Source organism: Antechinus flavipes, chromosome 3, assembly GCF_016432865.1.
Source record: "Antechinus flavipes isolate AdamAnt ecotype Samford, QLD, Australia chromosome 3, AdamAnt_v2, whole genome shotgun sequence".
Lineage (NCBI taxonomy): Eukaryota > Metazoa > Chordata > Mammalia > Dasyuromorphia > Dasyuridae > Antechinus > Antechinus flavipes.
In genome coordinates, this window is record NC_067400.1 from 204,849,473 (window position 1) to 204,873,362 (window position 23,890).

The following is a 23,890-nucleotide window of genomic DNA, read 5'->3' on the forward strand; positions in this document are numbered from 1 at the left end:
GGTCTCAGCAGAATAATCACCATGAGAAGAATAAGGAATAAAGTCCAAAATCTTTATTATCTCCTTCACAGTCCATTATTATATCCATCCTTCACAGTTTGTCTCTTTTGCTTGAGTCTGGGCTAGCTTTCTGGAGGTCCTCTGGAATGGGTCTTGGTTTCAGTGGAGGAATGCAGGGGGTAGAAGAGCCACCAGGAGGCTGGTCAAGTCTTCTCTCTCAAAGTGCAGGAGGCAGGAAAGGTTGATCAAAGATGGAACCTCTGTGGCTGACTTTGTGATCCAGTTTAAATACCCTATTACAAGTACATCATCATGGGTGTCAACTTGTAGAACTATACTATGTACTAAGAAACTAGAGAATCATTATATTAATTCTACTCAGTTAACACCTTGTTTTAAGATTAAATCAATCACATTAAACTAGTGAACTATTAATCACCGCTAAATTAGATAACCATTGTATTATCAACTCCACTGAGTTAACACCTTGGTGTAGGATTAAACCAATCATTCTGAGCTTTAAGTATATTTCTTCAGAGTTCCTGCCCTTTACAGTTAAGTTTCACAAATTTATTTTAGTTTTAATTGACAATCATTGGTATGATTGGATTCCATTGTTTTTTCCAGATTTCATCAATGAAACTGGATAATATGGAAAACCTCATAGTATTATGAGGAAAGTTATTTGTGAACTAGGAATATGGCGAATTGCTATTGTTAGCAGATAATTGAACATGTATTAGTAAAATCAATTTAAAAATATTTAATATGTTGAGCTGCCTGAAACAAAGACTACTGAGGCAATGATGAAGAGTGGGAGTTGTCTAGAGAGAAGAACCTGGGTAGTAATTACTATCTGGGGCTGTAATATTATAAAGTAAAATGCAACAAGGATTGTAGGAATTAGGAGAAAACAGCAATATGGCAGGATTCCATGACAGATCCTCCCTTTTGTTCTAAGTGAATGCCGTTTGTTTTCTTACTCCTTAGGTTTATGAAAAACAATTTTTTTTTTTTAAATACAAGGTACCGGATTATTCTGTGAAAGTCCAGGGACTCTTCCAAGAAATCTGTAATCTCTGATTTTGAGGCCTTTTAATTCCTTCTCAAACTGTAGGCCTTAAAGTCTTAACTGTCCTCTGGACAGTTTTATTAATTCATTATGTTAAATATTCACAGATACCAACTTTTCTACCACAAATGAAATCTATTTTGATCCTATGTTTAGACTATATCTAATAAAACTTCCCAATAGAAAATGAAAGATGTGGACTGGATAGCCTTTGAGTTCCCTTGACTCAATTCTATGATTTGGAGAAACTTCTTTAATGACTTCCTTATCTGTAAAATGGGGCCTGACTACATGCTAATAGCTACTTCCAACTCTAAATCTATGATCCAAGGAACTATCCTTGTGTTAAAGAGATTTAAAGGTTAGAGCACACTAAACTCCAGACATGGTACTTTTAGGGAAGCAATCCACCACCATTACCACTCCAAACACCCAAGTGTAGTTTTCCAGAGGACAGTTAAGACTTTAAGGCCTACAGTTTGAGAAGGAATTAAAAGGCCTCAAAATCAGAGATTACAGATTTCTTGGAAGAGTCCCTGGACTTTCACAGAATAATCCGGTACCTTGTATTTAAAAAAAAAAAAATTGTTTTTCATAAACCTAAGGAGTAAGAAAACAAACGGCATTCACTTAGAACAAAAGGGAGGATCTGTCATGGAATCCTGCCATATTGCTGTTTTCTCCTAATTCCTACAATCCTTGTTGCATTTTACTTTATAATATTACAGCCCCAGATAGTAATTACTACCCAGGTTCTTCTCTCTAGACAACTCCCACTCTTCATCATTGCCTCAGTAGTCTTTATTTTTCTTTTCCTTCACTTACTTTGCTCTACTAAGTGACACTGATCAAATGGCATACAATTAACAAAGGGTTGGATTGTTGTATTTTCAATTTGTATCTTCAAATTCTTTAGAGTCCTTTCTGCTGCAATCTAGAAGGGAAAGAATAAGATTCAATTCCTGCTATACTTTTTTCCCCAATCAGGAGTTGAGTTCCTCTTTTTTTTTTTTCTTTCTCATATTAATTTGGAGAAGTTTCCTATGCTAATAGTATATCATAACCAGAAAGCAGTAGTTTTCCTTTTCCAAATGACTACATGGACATTACTGTTAAAATTGATCTCTAGAGAGTTCTTTGCATGTAATTGTGGTGATGTTGGTAAATTTTCATAGGCTCTTAGGTTTAGAGCCAGAATTAGGCAGGAAATTGGTGTTGTAGGTGAAGCACCAAACCTGGAATTACATCCTTTCTTGGACACCTGTTTTTTGTGACTGCTAACGTCATTTATTAAAGTCAATATCCACATCTACAAATGGAGATAAGGTTAAATGAGGTAATATTTGTAAAGTGTTTTGTAAACTTTAAAGTTCTATATAAATGTTGCTAATATTTAGTCCAGCTCCTTATTTTACAAATCAATAGTTATATAAGTAGAAAAGTAAAACTGGAAATTGAAATGTGGCCCTCTTCACTCAAAAGTCTAGCATATTTTCTACTGTACCATATATTTACTTTGCAATGATATAAATAAAATATTGAGTGTAAATAACATATTTAATATTGTTCTAAAAAGTCTGTGCTCCAAAGGATACATATTAATACATTTGACTTAGATGTAGGATCATTTGTTCCTATTTGACATTTCTATCATGTTACTTAAAGATTTTTTTTTCACTGCATTAATATGGAGGCTCCAAACTTTTCTGATTGAGCAAAATTCCCATAGAGGTGACAACTATATGAATGTTAATGGAGATAGGGGCTGGCTAATGGAGTCCTGCCTTTGAAGCATTAGCATGCTTCTTATCTACATGGAAGCTTGGGGTGACTGCTTGATTCAAATCATATGACGATATTTAGGGATTTGTTTTCTCTCACCTTACTAAGTGGTGGCATCAAGCCTTTTTTAATAGACTGCTAGGCCTGAACTGAGTGTCCATACAAAAAGCACATGGTCTATTATTCCCTGGAGGCTTTTGAGTAAGGAAAATTTTCTTTCAGCCTCTGGATCAGGGCAAGAATGCATTTGGCTGCCTTTTCTCCCACTTGAGTTACTATGTGGTTACCAACACCCAGTACTGCTGTTTATTTTCTTTGTATTCTTTTTTGATCTTAGGTGAATAAGTTTTGGAGATAGAAAACTCCAGGTAATGGCCTTATGAGCTTCAAAAGATCAGCAGAACCATCAGATGTTTGGCACCTAGAATCTATGGCAAAGTCTGTTGTATCAGCCATCCCTGAAGAATGACCTGGCTCAGCAATCAGCCAACACAGTGGCCAAGTAGCCATGTCCTACAAACAGTAACCAGTCCATCAGCTGTGCTGCTGGGGAGAGTGTTTATTGTAAGCATTTTATAAATGTGAGCCACATTCCCAAGAAATGGCAGGGCAGTTTCAAAAGTTCATGTACTTTAAATATTTCTTTGTTTTACAAACAAAACAAAACTTAAATAATGTTAAAAATTATCAGTGATATTAATGAACTAATAATAATAACTAGCATTTTTATAGCACTTCAAGGTTTGCAAAGCAGTTTATAAATATTAGAATCATTTTGATTCCCTCAGCAACCTTGGAATGGAGGTATTATTATCTCTATTTTATAGGTGAGGAAATGTACAAGACAGAAGTGAAGTGTTTGATTTGCTAGCTTCCACAACTAGTAAGTATTTGAGGCCAGATTCCAACTCAGATCTTCCTGACTCCAGACCAGCTCTATCCTCTGTGTCACTTACCTGCCTCTATCAACAATATGATATGGTTATCAACTTTTGATTACTTGTGTTTGCACACACACACACACACACACACACACACACACACACACACCATTCCAGTCTCTGACTAGGAGAAGGGAATTATAGTTTACCTCAATTCCCATAGAGCACACTCCCAGTTCCAAGTATGAAGCTAGCTTGGGCTTGAGCCCAGCCCAAGGCACCCTGGCTTCTCAGCGTTTCCACACTAAGCTGGCTGGCTGCACCACCTGACTCATAATCCTATCTTGGACTTCTTGTTCCCCAAAGATCACATCTGGTACCTGAAACTGAGGAGGACAAACAGCACAAAATAGAAACAAGCATCCACAGACCCCACTTCTCAGAACTGAGGTAAAAGAAAGGGAGCAGAAGGTAGGTAAGTCTTTCCTCTCTCATCAGTTCAATTCATGTTGTATATGCTATGAATGAACTGTGTGATCTTCACTCTCTGGACATAGTAGTGCATAAGAGAAAGAGACCTCACCTGTTTTAAAGGTGTTGACAGCCAATCAAAGGGCAATACCCATATGGTGAGGGACATAGAGCCTCTTTCTTAGGTGATCTAGACATGCTCTAAAGGCCTTCATAGGTCATGTTCTTTAGAACTTGGCTTGCCAGACAAGCCCAGGTTATAATACTTTCTATTAAAAGGTAGGGGATATGTGTACTCAGACACCTTAACACTTTTTGACATGAATTTGAGGGATTTGCTTTGATTTTATGTGAATATGGGCCTAAGTTGAAGTTCTAGTCAAACCTGCCTTTTTGGATACTTATTTTTGAAAGCCTTCAGACTAATAGCTGGACAACTACTTTTGTAGAATGATACATACCTAAGTATTAAATGTTAATTTCATCATCAGAGTAAAATAGATATCTAGATTCTGAATCACTTTTCTGTATAAACAGCTTTTATTAGATACTGAGTGCTTCTGAATTGATGATTTCTTTGGTTTAGGGCACTCCCAATTTCAAAATTTCAGTACAACTCAGCTTTACGTTGGAGAGTTACTCAAGGCACTGAGAGATTTAGCCAGTTTGTGTCAGGTATGGAACCTGACTTCCATAACTACCTTATTATTCTACCTCTCATATAATCCACTCTTGATTTTGACTAGAACTATTATTTCACAGAGGAAGTTTCCAGTGAGGAAACTCCTACCCAACATCAATCTGCAACTCTTCTACTTATGGGCCTGCTTGGGTTGTACAGAGAACTTGAGTCAAAGATAAAACTTTAATCTAGGCTTCCCTGATTCCACACGTGCTTCTTTATCTCTATCCCAGGAAACTAGAAAGCCACACAATATTTGTAAATGTGTATTTAGTATATTATGCATCCATTTAGAAAATACTGTTCTAGACTATGAAATGGCATGTGAATATGATCCTTATGTAGGACTTTGATGGCAAAATTAAAAAAAAAAAGATAATGGTATTTTCTCAGTTGTAGGTTAAGTCTATAATTTCATTGGAAAAATGTCAAACTTTTTCACCATGTGATCAATATAAAAAAAAAAGATGGGGGAGGAGGGAGAAGAGCAAACTATGTTAGATCTCATGAAAAATTTTTCCTTTAGATTCAAATAGTTATCAGTATCTCACCTATTATTAGAAAATTAATTAAAATGGATTTTATGTAGGGATTTCTTATTGGTTTGTTTTTCAACATGCTCTTGGATTGGGATTCTTTGGTGCCTATAACATTGAACACAGAAAGTTTTTAATCACTTTCATTGTCATTTAGTAGCTGCATCAATGTCAGACTGATGAAATGAGTTCTTGGTAATTAGAGCACCAAACAGCTAAAAGGTTTAAAATAGATGTCATACAATACCAATAATAATCCAGTGAAATGTTACAGACCTAGGAAGTTGTACCAAGTGTAAACCAAAATGGAGGAGAGTTCAATGTTCTATGGTTTTAAAAACATTTATGTTACTATTTTTGCTCTCTTTTTTTTCTTTAAGCTCTTAATTAAAATTTTTTTGGCTCTCTTAACTCATTTCTATATCGTCAAAGGGAACAGAAAAGAAGCTGCCAGGATATCAGAAGAGATCTATGGAGGAATTTCAGGTAAAATATATCCATCTAATAGCATTTAAAATAAACATTTAGATCTTCTTTATGAGTTTCAGTTTCTCTAGAATTTGAATTTTTGTTTATAATTTGGCCTTGGAATTCGGTGGCATTTAAAACACACTAATAATTTAGCAAAATGATATTGATGGTCAAATGGATTCAATGTGTGAAGCCTTCTCAACCACTCTTACTCTATGTGAATGGGGAGACCCATTAGACATTAGGCAGAACAGCTTTAGGAAACCCTGTTTTTTACAGACTCAAAGAACTATTTCTGTGAAGATTTTCCATTGTGATAGATCTTGGTAATATGTGATTCAAAAAAGAGATTTGGCATCAAAATTTGATTAAAGTTCATCTTTCTTGAGTTTTTTATTTTTTTCCCACCAAAATAATTACAACCACTTAAGTGTTACTGATTTATATTTAAAATAGATTAGTTATCATGTCATCAGTATCAGCAAAAGCTGTCATGAAGGTCATCCCATAGTCTATAATACTGAGCTAGAAAGTGTGCAAAATTATCATAATATGTATAGATTGGAAGACTGAAACTTGAACAAAATATTTTAAAATTGAAAAGTATCTTTAATTTCTTTTGATTAGTTATTTATTTCAGTTGCTTATTTGTAGAAGGCTACAAAATAAGTTACTAATTTAACATTCTTCATTGGCTTTAACTTGCAAAAAAAATTTGGCAATTAAAGAGTTCAACATTCCAATAATGATCCTCCAACCACTTTTCTTTTAATTCTTGCAGAGGTTCCAATATTACATCATATTTTATCTGCCAGTATCCATTTTCAAATTTGCAAACAGGATACTCTTTCAAAACAAGCATGTGATCCACAGTTGGCAATGTACTAGACAAACAGTAGAGACGATATTGGTCCCAAACAAAGATACAAAACATCTAAGGATGTAGATGTAGAAATGCTTAAATTAACTAAAGAACTTAAATAGAAACACGGAGTTCCAGAAGCAGTACCTAGAATGTGGAAAGTGATTTCTTTTGGGGATTATATATGCCATACCTTTCAGGGAGGTATGTTTGTTTGGCCAGTTTAGCTATTTGTGCTTTATTGTTTTTCAAGTCAAGCTTGTCAAGTTTATTGTTCACTTTAGATCTGCTGAGTAGGCACTATATCTAATTCTTGTTTTCTTTATAATACTATTATTATTCAAATTATGTGTAGACAACAGCTATATAAAAAATTGCTAAATAGGTAGGGCATACTCATACTTAGTTTAACAAAAATTCATAACTAGAAATATTTTTATATATATTCACTACTATTAATCTGATTTCCAAATGAAGTTAACTTATTTTTAATAGATATTTATAATGGATATGAATTATTTAAGCATTAATATTTTAGAGCTTATATTTCTAATCTTAATACAAATATATACGTGTGCATATATATATATATACACATATATGAAGCTTATTTCTTTGAATTTAAAACAGTTCATATGTACATGTTTATATTATAGGCTCCTAAGAATATGTGTACTTAGCTTTCTAACACTTAATTAGCTACATGATCTTGAGCATGTCAGTTAATATATCTGAATCTTACTTCTCTCCACTACAAAATGAAACTGTTGGATTGCATGACTTTTAAAAGGAGCCATGCCAGGTTTTTGAGAAATGGCATGGTCATTTGATTAGAGAGATTAATTTGTAGAAATGTGTAGGATGGATGTAGCTACTTCAGTAAATTTTATCAGTCTCCACTCAAAGTTATACTTTTTAGCAGCTAAGAGTTAAAATAGGAAAGCTTAGGTTTCACTTGAGGGTTTGATAAGTAGACCAGTTTAGCTAGATTGTAGAGCACATGTACAGCAAGTTTGCAAATAGACCTAATCAGATGAGTGTGAAGGAAACAAAAGGTTTCTGTTGCTCAGCCCAAAGGAGATTTCTTCAGAGTTGAAAAGTACTTTCTTTTTTTTCCCACAGAGAATTAACTTATGATTTCTAACTTTTTCTATCAGGCAGAATTGAGGAGATAATCCAACAGAGGTAACAGTAGTCCCATTATAATAGTTTCTTTTGACCATATGTGGTCTATTTCTCTAACTTGTTGAAAATTGGAATACAAAGAAATTCTTATCCTTTACCTGAAAATTTTTTCTCAAATTTACACATATATGTACAAATTTGTATTCCATTCTAAATAGTATGTAAAAAAAATTTGAAATATGTGTTTTTGCGTGCATGTGTATACATATTATATATGTGTTGTTGAGTTGTTTCAGTCCAAATCTTCATCTCCACATTTGGGGTTTTCTTGACTAGGATGTTGAAATGAGAAACTACTTTAATACAATATTGTTAAGTAACTTAAGATATTTTGGTGTTAGCTGTGATTTGTACTCATGGAATAGAAATGTGGTTTTTAGTAATGTATTTTTATAAATTCTATAACAACAAAATAATTTATATAACATGTGAGGTTCTTTATAATGAGCTTTTACCCAATATGCCCAGTTTCAGGTTCTTTGAAAAATGTTTTTCTATGTTCTTCCCTTTCCTTCAATTCCTATTCTTCTCTCTTTCATAAACCCCCAGAAAAAGTTATCTATACTTATTGCTACTATTTTTCTTTTAATCATTTTTTAACCTCTTGCAATCTCATTTCTGACATCATTGCTTATCTGAAAATACCTCTTTAAGACTATCAATGACTTCCTTTTAAAAATAGATTTTTATTTTTTTTTACATTGTCTAGATTTCCCTCTGTATACTTTTTCTTGCTTAAATGTATGTATGTATGTATATATGTATGTCTATATATGTATATGTACATGTGTTTGTAAAATACTTTTAAAAAGCATCAATAAAACATTTAAAATTTAAAAACATATTTCATGGACACTGAAACAACTATTTTGGGTAGCCTTTCAAATTAATAGGCTATAGCTGTTTTACTTTTTAAATATGTGAAACTTTGATCATAAATATTTTCCAACTAAATTAATTGTGTTGTTGAAATAATCTGCTGGTACAGAAGTTGTCATACAATCTTTTTATTTTAGCTGACCAAGCACTAGGGACATAAATTGTACTCTAAGAAAAATGTAGTGTGAATTAAACAAATTATTTTGAGTCCTCTTCTACATACCTCATCAAAAGTAAGCAAACATGTTTGCATAGTAAGCTTTCTCTTATTTTATTTGTAACCCTGTAGCATGTTTGTAACCTGTCAAATATCTAAAAATAATTATCCCCAGAAGAAAATTCATTGTGAGTACTGTTCAAAAATTTATTTCGCAATTTAGAAATATTAGTTAGATTTTGCTGTAAAGGGATGGAAAAAATTGCTGTCAAAATTTCCCTAATGACATACAAATTAATTTTAGTCTTTAAAAACATAATCTTTCAAAAGTGAGAGATAAGATTTCAATAATATGCATAGCAGAATATAAAGGTCACAACAGTCAGAAGGCCTAGGCCAAGAGGTCGGGAGTGGGGTGGTGATGGTGATTTCATTGCTCAGCAGAAGTAAGGAGGGCCTACAATATCTGTGGACCAATGAAATAGCTTCCTGGAGGAGAGGATTATCAGGATGTAATAAGGGCTGCGAGTCCTCAGAGTCAACAGGAGTGGAGATCTTACTGGAAAAAGTAGAGGAAAGATAGATGAATTTTTTTCTTTGGTTCCAAAGCATAATAGATGAGAGGAGCGTCTTCTCTTCTTTTCTCTCCTTTCCCCTCCTATTTAGTTGGAGATTAAAACAAACAAAAAAATCCCAACTTTTAGTGATAGTATTTTGTAAGATTCATTTTCTGATAAACTAGAAAATACTGTCCTAGAATGCTTATTTCCTTGAAAGTGTTTGGGTTATTATTTTACATGAAGATACTGAAACATGTTTTGCCAGTCTGGAAACAAAAGTGAGTTCTATTTTTAAAGAGATTAAAAAAAACAAACAAACTTGCTGTTCTTGTATACAACATTCCACCTCTTAATTTCAGTATTTTTCTTTGCATTGTTAACCCTGCCTTGAATTCATTCGCCCTCTTTTTAGCTGTTTCTTGAAATCCTTACTTTCCTTCAAGCATTTTTAAAGTCCATTTCCTAGAAGTGCTCTTTCTCAATATCCTCTTCTACTGGTATACCCCATTTCTAAATTACTTTGTTTTTATGTTATACCTCACATATTTTATATTCACTTATGTGTATAAGTTTGTTTTCCCTAGAAGAACATAAGCTTCTTTTGAGGACAGGAAGAGAGTTTTATTTTTGTTTTTGCATTCATAGCCAGTAGCATAGCATTTAATAAATATCCATTGGTTGTTTATTTGCCCTTCATGGAGAGAAACTATTAATTTTGGAGTCAAGCAAATTAATATTCTTAATAAATATGGAATGCAAATGTAAGTGGCTCTTATAATCATCTAATTCTACTGGGAATTTTTCTCCATTCCCATTAAAATCAGTTTTCTAGATGGGACACTCTCAGAAGTCCTGACCTGAAATCCTGATGAACCTCTCTCATTTTCCCTGCTTAACATCTCTCATTTTCAGTTTCTTCATTTATAAAACATGGGGTTGGAGTTGATAGTCACTTAAGCCCTTATGTTGTCAATGAATCTGTGTAGGTGTGGTGAGAATTTGCACCACTTATATGTATCTTCCAATGAAAATATGAAATAATTCCATTCTGACTGAAAAAATTCAAGAATAAAGCCATATTCTGTCTTAAACTCATTCTGAAAGAGTGAGAATTTTAGTGTGGCTGAGAAGTTCATTTATATAGATAGATTTGTTTCCTAGAAGTAGTGGGAGTAATCTCAGTTTCCAATTTTTTTCTCACCTAATGCCTGGATTCACATCCGAGTTTTGCCATTTTCTTCTTGTGTGACCTTAGATAAGTTACTTAACCTTTCTTGGTCTAATGGACAGTATATTAGATAGCATAGAATAATGTTAAAGATATTCACACATTGGCAAGTAAAGCCTTAATCTAGACTAATATTTCTAGAGGCATCTGGTTTTGAAATTAAAGAATTCTTAAGACCAACTTGAGAATATCTTTTATTTTTAAAGCCTATAATCTTAAATAGTGATTACAAATTGCTTTTTTCAGAGACCCTTAATACCTGTTGCTTGTTCGATTATTTTAAGTTTATGCCTTGGATTCAGTTGGGTTTTGAACCTTGTTTTTCTCTTGAGTACCTTGCGTTTTGAACATGTTTCCACAAATATGTTTCCATCCCTTTTTATAGAAGAATATGAAGGATCAGCATTCTCTGTTGTTAATTTATAAGGTTATTGCCTTGTTAGACTTCTTGATGTTTTAACTTATGGAATGAGAAAATTGTGGAAACTGAATGAACCAAACAAAATGAATCCATTTTGTAAAACTGACTCCTTTTTGAGGAAATTGAATTCAATTTAGCTCTTAGAAAGTTTTATTTTGTTCTGTCTTCAAGTAGCTATTTGCTTACTGGTGAGATTGCAGAGTCTTTATTTCTTCTTGCTTTTTTTTTCTTATTTAATATTTTACTTTTCCTAATTGCATGTAAAAACAATTTTAACTTTTTTTCAAATTTTGAGTTCTATATTCTTTCTCTTCTTGCCTCTCTCCCCTATCCCCAATGGGAAAGACAAGTAGTTTGACATAGTAATACAAATGTAGTCATATAAATCATATTTCCATGTAAGTCATTCTGTAAAAGAAAACAGATCAAAAAAATAATAAAAGTAAAGAAAAAGTATATCAGTTCTTAATTTGGAAATAGCACTTTTTATCATAAGTCTTAGAGAATTGGCTTAGTATTGTATTGCTGAAAATAGTGCTACTGACCTATATAAATACATTCTTCCAGACAAACTAGTTTGTAAACAAGGGGACCACATCTTACAATGTTCAGGAAAACTACATATTTGTGTTTTTTTGTGTGCTCTTAGTGATTTGCATAGTGATTTCTTTACAGTTAGTGAGTAGTTGTTTAGCATTTGTTGAAAAAATGAAGTGTTATTCTACTACCTTTATCTCCCCATCCTATTAGTGAAAGAACTTTAGTAAGACTAATACACTAATTTAATGATTAATACATTAATACAGATAAATTGATATCAGTGGCTCTATGATTTCATCAATGTATGTATTCTTTCCATCACTACTCAACCCCATCTATGTCTACCTGTCCTTCTCAATGTTTTCTCATAGATATTCCATAAGAGTTCCACTAGGTGAAACAAGTGGTTAGAGTACAGACTCAGGAGTCAGGAGGACCTGAGTTCAAATGTGGACTCAGACACTTAACACTTACTAGCTGTGTGCCCGAGAAGGGTGGAGGAAGGGAAAGGAGAATCACTTCACCCCTATTGCCTCACAAAAGAAGTTTTCTTGATATCACATGCATATTAATGATGCATTGTCTTAACAGGCACATCTTTTATTTTTTCCTTTGGTAACTCATTTATCTGACAAAATGCTTTCTAAATCTTGATCTGTAACATGTATTTAACCTTCTAATCAATCATAAACCTCTCTATTTTTCAAAAGGAAAGAACCAATTTTGATTCTTTGAAGACTGAAGATAGTATTTTATCACTCTTAGCCATATGATATCACAGGAAATTGGTATGAAAATGCTGTCTCTGATTCAGTGTGGTAATTCATTCTACTCTCAAGTTGTTCAGTTCTAGTTTTAACTGATTGTCCATTTGCAATGCCTGTCTCAGATTTGTACTGATAGCAAGTCTTTTTTCTTATCTGTATTAAATTTTTACAGTTTATAATCTTAGAGTAGCCCGCCCTAAATTCTAATGATTAGGAGGGAGGAGTGGTGGTATAACCAGGGGGATTGAGGCAGAACAATTCAGGGAAAGCAAGGCAGAACAACTAGGGAAACTGAGGCAGGACAATAAAAAGGAATTGTGACACAACATTCCACATGCTCTCTTCTGAATATTCAAATCATTGAATTACCTTCCTCTAGATACCTGGAAGGTTTCAGCACCATAATTTTGACCAACCCTATTAGAGGCAAATAAATCAAAATAAAACTAGAATAAGGCAAGGACTTATAGCAAGGACAAGTCTCTCCCTGACAACCTCTGAGTTAACAGCAGTACAAAAGCTCCCTGTTGCAAACATGTCAGGTCCTCTACAATTCTGGAGCACAATCTCAGCCAGAGAATCCAGTGTGAAATGGACAATTCAACGTGAATTAGCTCTGTGGTCATTTGTGCACTTAACAGCCTCTGCTTAGAGGAAGTAGCAGTGTTCTAGACAATCATGCTGCCCATCCTAAGGGGGGCAACCCAAGGCTGACAGGAGACTCCAAAGGGGGAAGGGTGAGACTTGGAGTAGCTCCACTTGACCCTGCTCAGAACAAACAGGTGCTGCTACTAGGATGTAGAAAGGATTCAGATTTCTGAACAGAGTTATCAGAGTATGCACAGTTAGACCATCAAGGCAGGAAAACCCCGAACTTTTAGAGGCCTGATATCAAAACTTCAATGTTCTTTGAGAATGCTGAAATACTAATTAAGGAACTGGGATTACAGGAGTGGAGAAACAGATCAGAGAGATCGCCAGTCCCAAGATGCCAGATGCTTGGAGATTTTCTAAAAATAGGCAATGAGAAAATAGTCCCCAAAAAACTGAGTCTGCCAGGGCAATTGCAATAGAATAAGGAGTTTCAAAGCTAAAGCATAGTAAAAATGAAAAAAAGGACTGCTTAAAGGACTTCCGATTCAATCTGAACTGGTGAGATAGAGGGGGTAGGGCAGAAGTGCCTAAGGCAAAGGTGAACAGAAAAAGAAGGGTTCCCATTCATTCAGGTATTTGAGAAAAATCACCAGTTTCCCTAATTCCCTATCTCTTCCTCCCCTTTTTTCTCACAGAAAAGAATACAAAAAAAAAAAAAAGCAAATAAATTATCAAATAACCATCCCACATATAAATCCCGAGAGTGAATTAAAATTCCTATACATAGCAGACTAGTATAGTCCTAAAGATTCCTCAATATCCTTAACAGCAATAGTTACACAATTTTAATAATTTCCATCCCAAATCTTAAACACACAGTAATAGATGACCCAGTCAGGGTTTAACAATCATTCATCAACCAACCATTCCCAAATCCCCCATATCAGTCCAAAGTATACTAGGAGCAGGGGCGATGGTCTCTCATTCAAGAAGTGCTTTGTTTGGGCAGATGCTCTCAGTCTATGCAGGGGATGGAATGTGGTATGCTGACAACATATCTGGGCTGATCCAGGTCCCAGAAGCAGTTCAATATAGCTGTAATTTGACCAAAATCTAGAACAAAAACCAAATCTAACAAATAAAAGTTAAAACAGTCTGAGATAGAAAGAGTGCAGCAAAATATGAAGAAGCCAATATGGCCAGCAGCTTCCTATGTAAGAAGAAACAAGTTTTCCTCACAGGATAGACAAACTGTAGTCCCAACAAAGAAACAACAGTTAGATTTTACAGACCACTGTGCTAATTGTCCTCTCATTATTTAGAACCCTTTAAAAACTTGCATATCCACAAACACAATATCCAGTAACAGATAGATGACCAAGCTAAATACTCATTTGCCTAAATATTTAGGATATTATGATTACAATCAGATTGGAAAAAGATATGACATAATTGAATTGCATTAATAGTACTTATTGACTATTGTTCTGATCATAGAAATCAGTCATAGGAGAAAAAAAAATGCAGGGACATGACTATAACATAAAAATCAATCAAAACTGATTCTTCAGCACATATAGGATAAAATAACCTTAACTCTGTTTTATTCCAGTTAATTGTCCCACTAACTGCAAAAAGAATATCCTAATTCCACATAAAAGAATCTGAAGGATTCTTTAAATCATCCATTAAACCGTTTTAGAAATAACCCTACCAAATTATAGATCACATTTATCACCATATTCCAAAACAAGGAGACCATTATGTATCTAAAGAAACAAATATTCAGTCAATTAACTTAAAAGTAGGTTGGTCTCTTTAAATATTAGCTTCATGCAGTGAGAACTAAGAAGGTGAAAAGCTGCTGCACAATTAATGGGGGGAAGGGGAATTCCACATGTCTACCCTTCCCCCCCTCCACCTCCAAAGAGGCAGTCAGGGGCAGTGAGATGAGAAAGGTGAGTTGAATCTATACCCCTAAAGATAAAAGATTCCCTCCAGTACCCCACTCAATTTTTCCCCATTCCTCCATTAAAACCTTTCCTCTTTCCTTCTTGCTATATACTTTAAACAATTTCCAACAATCTTTCTAACTAGATCCTCCATTGCTTAAGTAACAGAAAGCAGTTGAGGGAGAGGGGGAGTTGAATGTTTACCTTTGAAGACAAAAGATCCTCTCCCGTTTCTCCCTCCCCACCTCTTCTCTCTCCTCCCAAATACCTTCCCACTACATTCTTTCTCTTCTCATTTCCTAAAATCATTCAACCCCACAATTGCTTCTTCTTAAATCACCTTCATTCTGCTTTCCTTTCTGCTCAAAACTTTTAAGACTCACAATACAGTGAATAGCCAAATAACTCCATAAGTATAACTTATAAAATTTGCAAATTATCCAATGTGTTTCAGAAGGTAAACACATACTTTAACATACTTTAACAAATTAAACTGAACCAAATCAAATACAGCTTTAAAAAAAAGTTTTTCTTTCTTCTGCTTGAGTGTTCTCACAGCAATTAGAATCTCTTTTATCTGTCCAGGCAGAACTTTAATTTTTTATTGCTCTGTCCCTTTAATCCTACTAGCAGGCTTTTCAGAAAAACTTTTCTGCCAGAGTTTTAACCAGTTCTTAATCATTGTTCTTAAAACTTTAACAGAGCTCTTTAACCAACAAAACAGACAAGTCACACAGAACATAAATCACACAGACATAGACTGCACAATTACAACATTAAACAAAACATTTAACATATAGACTAGGGGCTTTTCTCTAGCAATAGCCCCTGAGGGAAGTTTGTTTCTGCTGGAGATTCTTCCCTCCCAGAATCCCAAAGGAGCTTTTCTAAACTTCCAAGCCCCAGTTTGATGCATTTCTCTGCCTTCCCAGAGAATGCCCAGAGATAAAAAATATATATATATATTCAGAACCAGGATAGTGCCAATCCAGAACCAGACCCAGAACACAGAATTGTTCCAGAACACCCAGAGTTGTTCTAGAAGACTACAGTTGTGCCACTGGCATACAGAACTGGATATGTGTCTTAAAAGATACTCAATTGTTGTCTAAAGACATTCAGACCAGATGTCTTAGAAGACACCCAAAACAGATGATCTCATCTAGTATCCTGTTGATGCCATTCTCAGAATTTAATGCCTGTTCAAATTTTATTATTCTGAGAATCCAGAAGCTAGCACAGACAGACAGAACAGGTAAACAGATCAGATTATGTCCTAAAACATCCAGATTTACTCTCCTGTTCCCAAAATGAAGGTATCCACCATTGGGCTGTGCTGTGGCTGAAAAATTGCTCTCTTCCCAGAGAGTCTGGAGAAATCCAGAGGGCTGGCCTCTCAAAGTAGAAAACCCAGATCTCCAGCCACCCCAAGGCCTTGGGGGGAGATTCAAAGGTTTATAATCCCTAATCCTGCTCTCATTTTTGATATCTTGGTGGGACCTCCAAATGTAATACCAGAGAAACTGAGGCAACATAGAGATTAGAGTTTTTAATATTTTATTTGAGAGGGAGGCATGTTGCCCCCAGGGTTGATGTCTCAAAGCATCCAGCAGCAAATGTGAATTTCCCATGAAATATATTTACACATGGCTCTAAGAGACTGGGATAGACTGAGGCAGGGGCAGAGTCTGAGCCCTGAGAGCAGGAACGGATCATCAATCCAGTTCTGACAAGGTGGGGACTAGGACCATAAATTTTTACAAATCGGGAGCAAAGGAGATAGTCAAACTAGAGCTAGGAAGTCTGAAGAGATAGAGGTAGACAATGCCAATTAGGCATCTGAGATAGGACATCTGGGAGTTTTGGCTTTTGGCATGTTGGAGTGGCCACAGTCCTAATTATCTCAGTCCTAATGAGCAAGAGGGGGAGGTGTTGCAACCAAGTGGATTTAGGCAGAACAATAAAAGAAACTGAGGCAGATCAATTCAGGGAAACTGAAGCAGAAAATTTTAGGGAAACTGAGGCAGGACAATAAAAGGGAACTGTGGCACAACAAAAACTTTTTTCAAAGCCAAGATATTAACTTTTTTTTTTGAAATGCTTTTATCACTACCCTAAAAATCTACTTGATTTTGCTTTCCTAATTTCTAGTGAGAAATTTATTCCTTTCAGTTTTAAAATTATCTGTTTTTAATTTTTTTCCTCCAAAGAATGGTCATTCGTTATTGTTAGCTTGGGCCTTGAAGAGTTTTAGTTATTAAGATTAGACCATTAAAATAACACATTTTGACAATAGAAGAGAATTTCTTTAAGTTCAAATATATGATTATCTTCTAATTGAGAAACAAAGTTCATTCACATAAAATTAATCTCTGAATTGCTTTAATTGTCTAGGCTTCTTCTAGTAGGAATGATCTTTATATGATCAAGATCAAAACTGCCTAGAGCATTGTAAAAGAAACAGCTCCTTTAAAAGTTAGATTACATTGAATGTTTTTTTTTTTTTTTTTCCTTAGCTGCACCTCTGATTCCTTTTGTTTTTTCCAAATTAGGATTCCCTCTCCCCTGTTCCCAACTTCTTCTGTAAAGATAGTGCTAAGTCTCTTCATTTAGTTTGGCTTAATTTATTTTAAAGCAACTCTGTTTTTACCAGATTCTTTTCCCTCACTCTAAAACATCACCTTTTTCCCTCTTCCTCTGCCTTTTGTTACATTTTCCCTATGTTTAGAGTTTTGCATATTAGTTCCTTTTTCTTGCTTGCTTTTTTCGAGTTATTTTGTTTTCTCCCTTAAGTAGTCAAGTAAAACCTTTGGTTAATTAGTTTATATTTTTATTTTCGGAGACTTTTTCTAGAAAGAATTTCCTTCCTCATTTTCTTCATTATTTATCTTTCCTTTCTACTTATTTTAGAACTTTATTCTTTGAGTTAGGACCCTTATAGTTATTTAACCTTTCTTTAGTCTGTGTATTCCTTGTGGAACTAAAGCTTCTAAGATACCTATTTTGGATTCCTTCTAAATAGATGCTATATTTTTGTCTTGTATATCTTGCCTCCTGGCTATATTTTTTCAGTTATGTCTCTACACGTCTTAGTTTGTAGTATAAATTTTTTTTCTAGAGGTGACCTCCCTAGTCTTCTTTCAATAGGCTTCTGTGTCCAGAAGTTCTAAGCAGATTTCTTATATTATTTCTTGCACTGTGGTGCACAGATTTTTTATTTTTGTAAGTATTTTCTAAAACTTGTGTTCTTCTGGGAGCTCTAAAATCCTTAAATTGTATCTATGTATTCTATCTTCAATATTATTGCTTATATGGAGATCATGCTCCAATAATTTTAAAATATTATTACTTTTTGTTTCTTTTTTTTTTTTTCAAGATTGTTCTTCACTTCCACTCATTTATGTGAGGCTCATCACCCTGGATTCATGTTTTTCTATTCTATTAAAAGCAGTCAATTCTGTTTTCAAAATCCTTATTTCTTTTTTAAACTATTGAGGAACATTCTATTATGGTTTCATGCTCTGCAAAATTCTCCGGATCCTCTGCTTTATCTTGTATTATTTTATTTTCTTTTTATTTGCAATATTTATAAATAGAAGCCTGTATTCTTGTACCTGATTTGGAGACCACATTTCTTTTTGAAATTAGTATATTCTCTGATTTTTTTTATCTGCTTATGCTTAAGATCTTTAATTCCATTTTCTCCCTACTGAGATCTTTGATAATTTTAGTCTCTCCTTCCCACATCCACCTTGTTTTTACTTTATTGTTCACTTTATGATTTTTTTCCCTTTGATGGCAGTCTCCATCTATTTTGGGGTCATTCACAGTTCACCAGCCTAAATCTCTGCCCAAAGTAACTTCTTGGAGTACAGAATTGGCCCCCCCCAGATATATGCTAGACTCTTTCCCACAGACTTAGAGTATAATTGCCCCACATCACTGTGTGTCTTGCCCTAATTACTTTCTCTGGCTAAACTGATTGCAAAGAGTACTATTACTACTTGTTATTGTTAAACTACTCCTTGTTTTCACAACCTGATCAAATTTATGTCATTTGGATTTCTGCATTACTGAGAAGTTGGGGTTAGTGTATAGAGTTGAATTCTATAAGCTCTGGCAATAAAAAGACAGGCAAAAACCTGCTCCCTTTCTCAAAGAGCTCACTTTCTAATGGAAAAATTCACTTACCCTACACAGATTAGCATTTTGTGCACAATTTATATGATTAGAGCTTTGCTTCTGGCACTGAATTTTAAGTTCTAAGAGTTTTAAAGTGATTTGCTCAAGGTCACACAAGACATGTCTGAATAAAGGTATGAAGTTAGGTCTTGTTGAATGGAGGGCCACTTCTAAGGTTATTTTGTTTACTGTACTGCCTGTGCAAATGCTAACAGTATTTACTTCAAAATCAAGTCCTTGGATAATGGGATTATATGGAAGGGACTTTAGTTTTTATTTTGCCTAATCCCATCATTTTACAGATAAGGAAATTTAGACTCAGAAAAACTTTGCCAACATGACATAATTAGCACGTGTTAGAAATGAGATTCAACCCTAGGCTTACAAATTCAGTAGTCCTTTCACAAACTGAACTACAATTTCCTCTGTGACATTAATTGCTAAGTGAAATAGAGATGTTGGCTTCTCATCTGTCTGTCTAAACAGGCCAGCTTGTTTTCTGAGAGAGACTTAGACAATACTGACATCACTGAATCTGCTTATTAGAGCAATTAGACATGTAAGGCTAGTACACTAGCTCTCCATAGTAACAACAGCATCTGCCTTGTCTCAGTGACATTACTAAAATCTGGTAAGATTAGACTCAAGAGAAAATAGGAAAATAAACATTAAATGATGCAAAGACTGGATGACATTAATGAGAACAGCACTTTCTTAATTACATTCAAGGAATTCTTTACTGGAATAAGATTAAACACAGGATTTAAAAGCTTCTAAAGTGATTTTTGCATGTTCTTGACTTTCAGAAACAGAATAAACTATCATAGGTACACAGATTTGTTCTTTTTAGTGTCTTTTCTGAAGACCAGTAACCATAATTTTGTACATACAATCTCCTTTGAGACTTACAACAACTTTGTGAAGTTAAGTACTTTCTATATATTATATAAAATTTTGTATATTCTATATTCTTCTATATATTCTATATTCTATTCTATATGTATTGCTATATGTAAAGGGCCAGAAATCTGAAGAAAGGTGTTAACTCAGTGGAATTGATAAGACAATGGTTATCTAGTTTAGCATGGTGATTAATAGTTCTCTAGTTCAGTATGATTCATTTAATCTTACAACAAATAATGGTTCCCTAGTGATATAATGATTGGTTTATACTCAGTATACTGTAATGATGTAATTGTAATAGTGTATATAAACTGGGGACAAACTCAGCCCAAGACAGAGAAGACTTGACCTGCCTCCTGGTGGCCCTCTTGCCTCCTTCGATCCATCTGAAGTTCCTCAGAAAGCCAGCCTGGCCCCAGATGAAGAAGACAGACTGTGAAGGAGATAATAAAGACTTTAGACTTTATTCCTGACTATTCTTGTGGTGATTATTCTGCTGAAACCAAGGCTGGTCCCGAGACCTCCAGGAAGCTAACAAGAATGTTACAACTATATATATTCTTTATTACTATCCCCTCTTTATAGATGCGGAAATAGAGGTTCTGAATTTTGCTAAATGTAACGTAGTTGGTAAGTGTCTGAGGAAGTTTTTGAACCCTTAGAATCTGTAGACTCAGAATCTAACACACACTACTTTGTCATGCTTTGGCAAATATCAGCTTATCATCTAACATTTATCAAGTGTTAGATGATAAGTAAGATGATACGTATGTGTATAATAGCTGATATATAACATGTATAACCTTTACAAAGCATTTAATATGATGGTCTCATTTGAACCTCATCCACCCCTATAAATTATATGCCAACTTACCCATTTCACGTATTAAGAAATGAGTCTGAAAGATGTTCAATGACTTATCCAGGGTCGTACAATCAATAAATTTCTGAGGCAGGATTTGGCTTCATGTCTTTCTGACTTTTCACCTGGTATTCTAGTCTCTGTGCTTTTGTGTATGACATGGTATGCACTCATATATTTATTTATTCCTTGATTGAAGCCAGGTTTAGGGTAGCAGTATATTTTTGCAATTTTTCTACTGGGAATTTTGTGCTTAGATAAAGCTGAGCACAGTGAAGTTACATAAACAATTCTATTCGTTTTCCTTTCTAAACACTGTAAAAATAGTGAAGATTTCCCTTCTATATTTGATTATGATTATAAAATCTGCCAAGTTACTGAGCCCATATCTCTCAGCCAAATTTCCTTAGCCCAAGTGAAACAGATGGTTACCCTGAGCAATTGAAATCAAAATAAATTTGCTGATTGAATTTTTTGGTAGGTAGAAGAAAGCATGGAGTGGCAAGAAAGATATGTGTGAAATATAGTGTTAACATGAATTTTTCCCTATGTAAGTCATGTTTGGAATTGTCTTCAAGTACTAGACATCATGTAGTGATGATCCAATCAAAATTTACCCTTTCCTTTAAGTTCCCTCTGTCAAATTGTGATGAAAATGATAAAATGCAATTTTGAAAGGAACTGTGCAGTATCATCCTTGTGTTGAATGAGCTATATTGGTATTTTCTCAGTAGGGTTCTTCTGTTTTTAGAACAAACTGCAGAGTAGACATCTTTGTATTCTGTCTATCCTTTCCTAACAAGTTGTTGGGGGGAATAATTCATAAAAGCATCATTTTATTTGGTTTGAATTTTTTTGTTTCAGAATCCTGGGCTGACCGATCCCTGCTTCATGAAGCTGCATCTCAAGGACGTCTCCTTGCTCTCAAAACTTTAATTGCACAAGTATGTAATTGAAGGATTGTCTCAAAAGCATTTTTAGTGTTTATATTGAAATGGAACCTTGACCTTCATGGTCTTTGGTGATATCATATAGACCACCATTTCCCAAATTACATTCTGAGGTTCCCAGGTGTTCTGAATTATATAAATAGAAAATATGTAATGCCAGTGATTAACTAATACTTTCTTCTTTAAATATTATACATGTAATTATATATTTACAAAGTACATATTACATATGATAATTTAAAAATAGACATAATTCCCTCAGTTTTCTAATATAACTTCCCTGACCTTCCTTTGCTTTATCCCAGAGATAATTTGATGTAATTAGACTAATGAATCAATATTAAAAGTCTACTCTGTGCTAGATACGATATTAGGTGCTGGGGATAAATACAAAAGTAAGGTAATTTTCAATGAACTAATGTTCTAACTGGAAATATTGTAGGCATATATATAAATTTATAAAACACATACACATATCCATGCAGAAGATTAGAGGGTAGCCTTGCCAGTGAGACTGAGGAAGACCTGAAAAAGCTTCTCATGTAGAAGATGATGACTGAGCTGAGTCCTGAGGGAAATCAGGGATAAAAAAAAAAAAAAAGCTGAGATGAGCAGGGAGACCATTCCAAGCATGGAATACATAACTAATGCTAAGGCACAGAACTTGAAGGATGAATTGCATGTAATAAATGAAAAGAAATATATGCATGGAAAGAAGTAATGTATAATAAGACTGGAAAGAGAGAATGGGATTGGGAAAAAAAAAGCTTTAGGTGGCAACAGAGGAACTTTTATTTATTTAGGAGCTTCTATTTAATCCTATAGGTAATAGATAGCTACTAGAGGGTTTATTCATACTAGGGAGGTGATAGTCAAATTTTTAATTAGGGAAAATCACTTCATCAGTTATGATAGCATAAAGCAGAGTGCAAAACAACTTGAAGTAATAAGAAAAGTTAGGTGGTATTGCTACAGCCCAGGTGAGATATCATGAGAGTTTGTATTAGGGTGATAGTCATGTAAAGGGAACTGATATCAGAGATCAGGAGATAGAGATTAACTAGATTTTATCCTTGATTGGCTATGAAGAATACATGAGAATGAGTAATAAAGGATGATATCATGATTGAGAACATGTGTCACTAATGATGGAAGTGCCCTCAACAGAAATAGGGAATTTTGAAAGGAACGAGTAAGTTGGGACTGGAAAGAATGTTACGACTTTTGTTTTGAAAATATTGAATTTGAAGTAGTTGATCATATAAGAAATATTTTGGGAGTCATTGATATAATGATGATGATTAAATCCATGGGAACTGATTAGGTAATCAAATGAGAGTAGGTAGACAAAAATAGAGTTGAAGACCAAGGAAAAACCTTTAGAATACACTTATGAATAAGAGGAATGATACTGATGATGATTAGCAAGGGAGACCTATAAGAAAAAGATAAATGAATAGGAGAAATGACACAACAGTGATGACGCTCAAGAGAGGAGGGTCAGAGAGAGAGAGAGAGTTTCTAGAAAAAAAGGGTGTCAGTGGCAAAGGCTACTGAGAGGTAAAGAATGAAGACTGAGGAAAGACCATTAGGTTTGGCAATTGAGAGATCCTTAGTAATTTAGAAGAGAGAATTATAGTTTAGTTATGAGATTAGAAATCATATTATAGAGCACTTGGAAGTGAGGGAGAGAAAGAATAAAAAAGGAAACAAGTCTAGCTTTTTCAATAAGTTTGGCTGAGAAAGGGAGGAAACACAGAGAAGTATAACTATTGAGGATGATGAGATACAGTAAAGTGGTTTTTTTTTGTTTTTGTTTTTGTTTTTGTTTTTTTCTTTTTAGGAATAAGAGAGACTCTCTTAAGTTTGTACATAGCAAGGAAGGAACTAGTAGAGAGGAGGAGGATATTGAAGATTACAAAGACGGAATGGATTGTAGTAAGAAAAGACCAT

General features: G+C 34.3%; 1 protein-coding gene across 9 annotated transcripts in view; it reads left to right on the top strand.

Annotated features, from left to right (window-relative positions):
- Positions 1-5,699: 5,699 nt before the first annotated feature.
- Positions 5,700-23,890, top strand: part of ASB11 (ankyrin repeat and SOCS box containing 11) — a 70,043-nt gene continuing 51,852 nt past the window's right edge. For 8 of the 9 annotated variants that reach the window (XR_007951786.1, XR_007951785.1, XR_007951788.1 and 5 more), the window contains exons 1-2: positions 5,700-5,910; positions 21,852-21,931. Coding sequence is in view for 5 of the 9 variants with exons in the window: in XM_051984484.1 (XP_051840444.1) it covers positions 5,730-5,910; positions 21,852-21,931 (261 nt within the window). In the remaining 4 variants the exon portion in view is untranslated. Of the gene's footprint in view, positions 5,911-6,801; positions 6,962-21,851; positions 21,932-23,890 lie in introns of those variants that run through there. The other variant, XM_051984487.1, reaches the window with a different exon arrangement.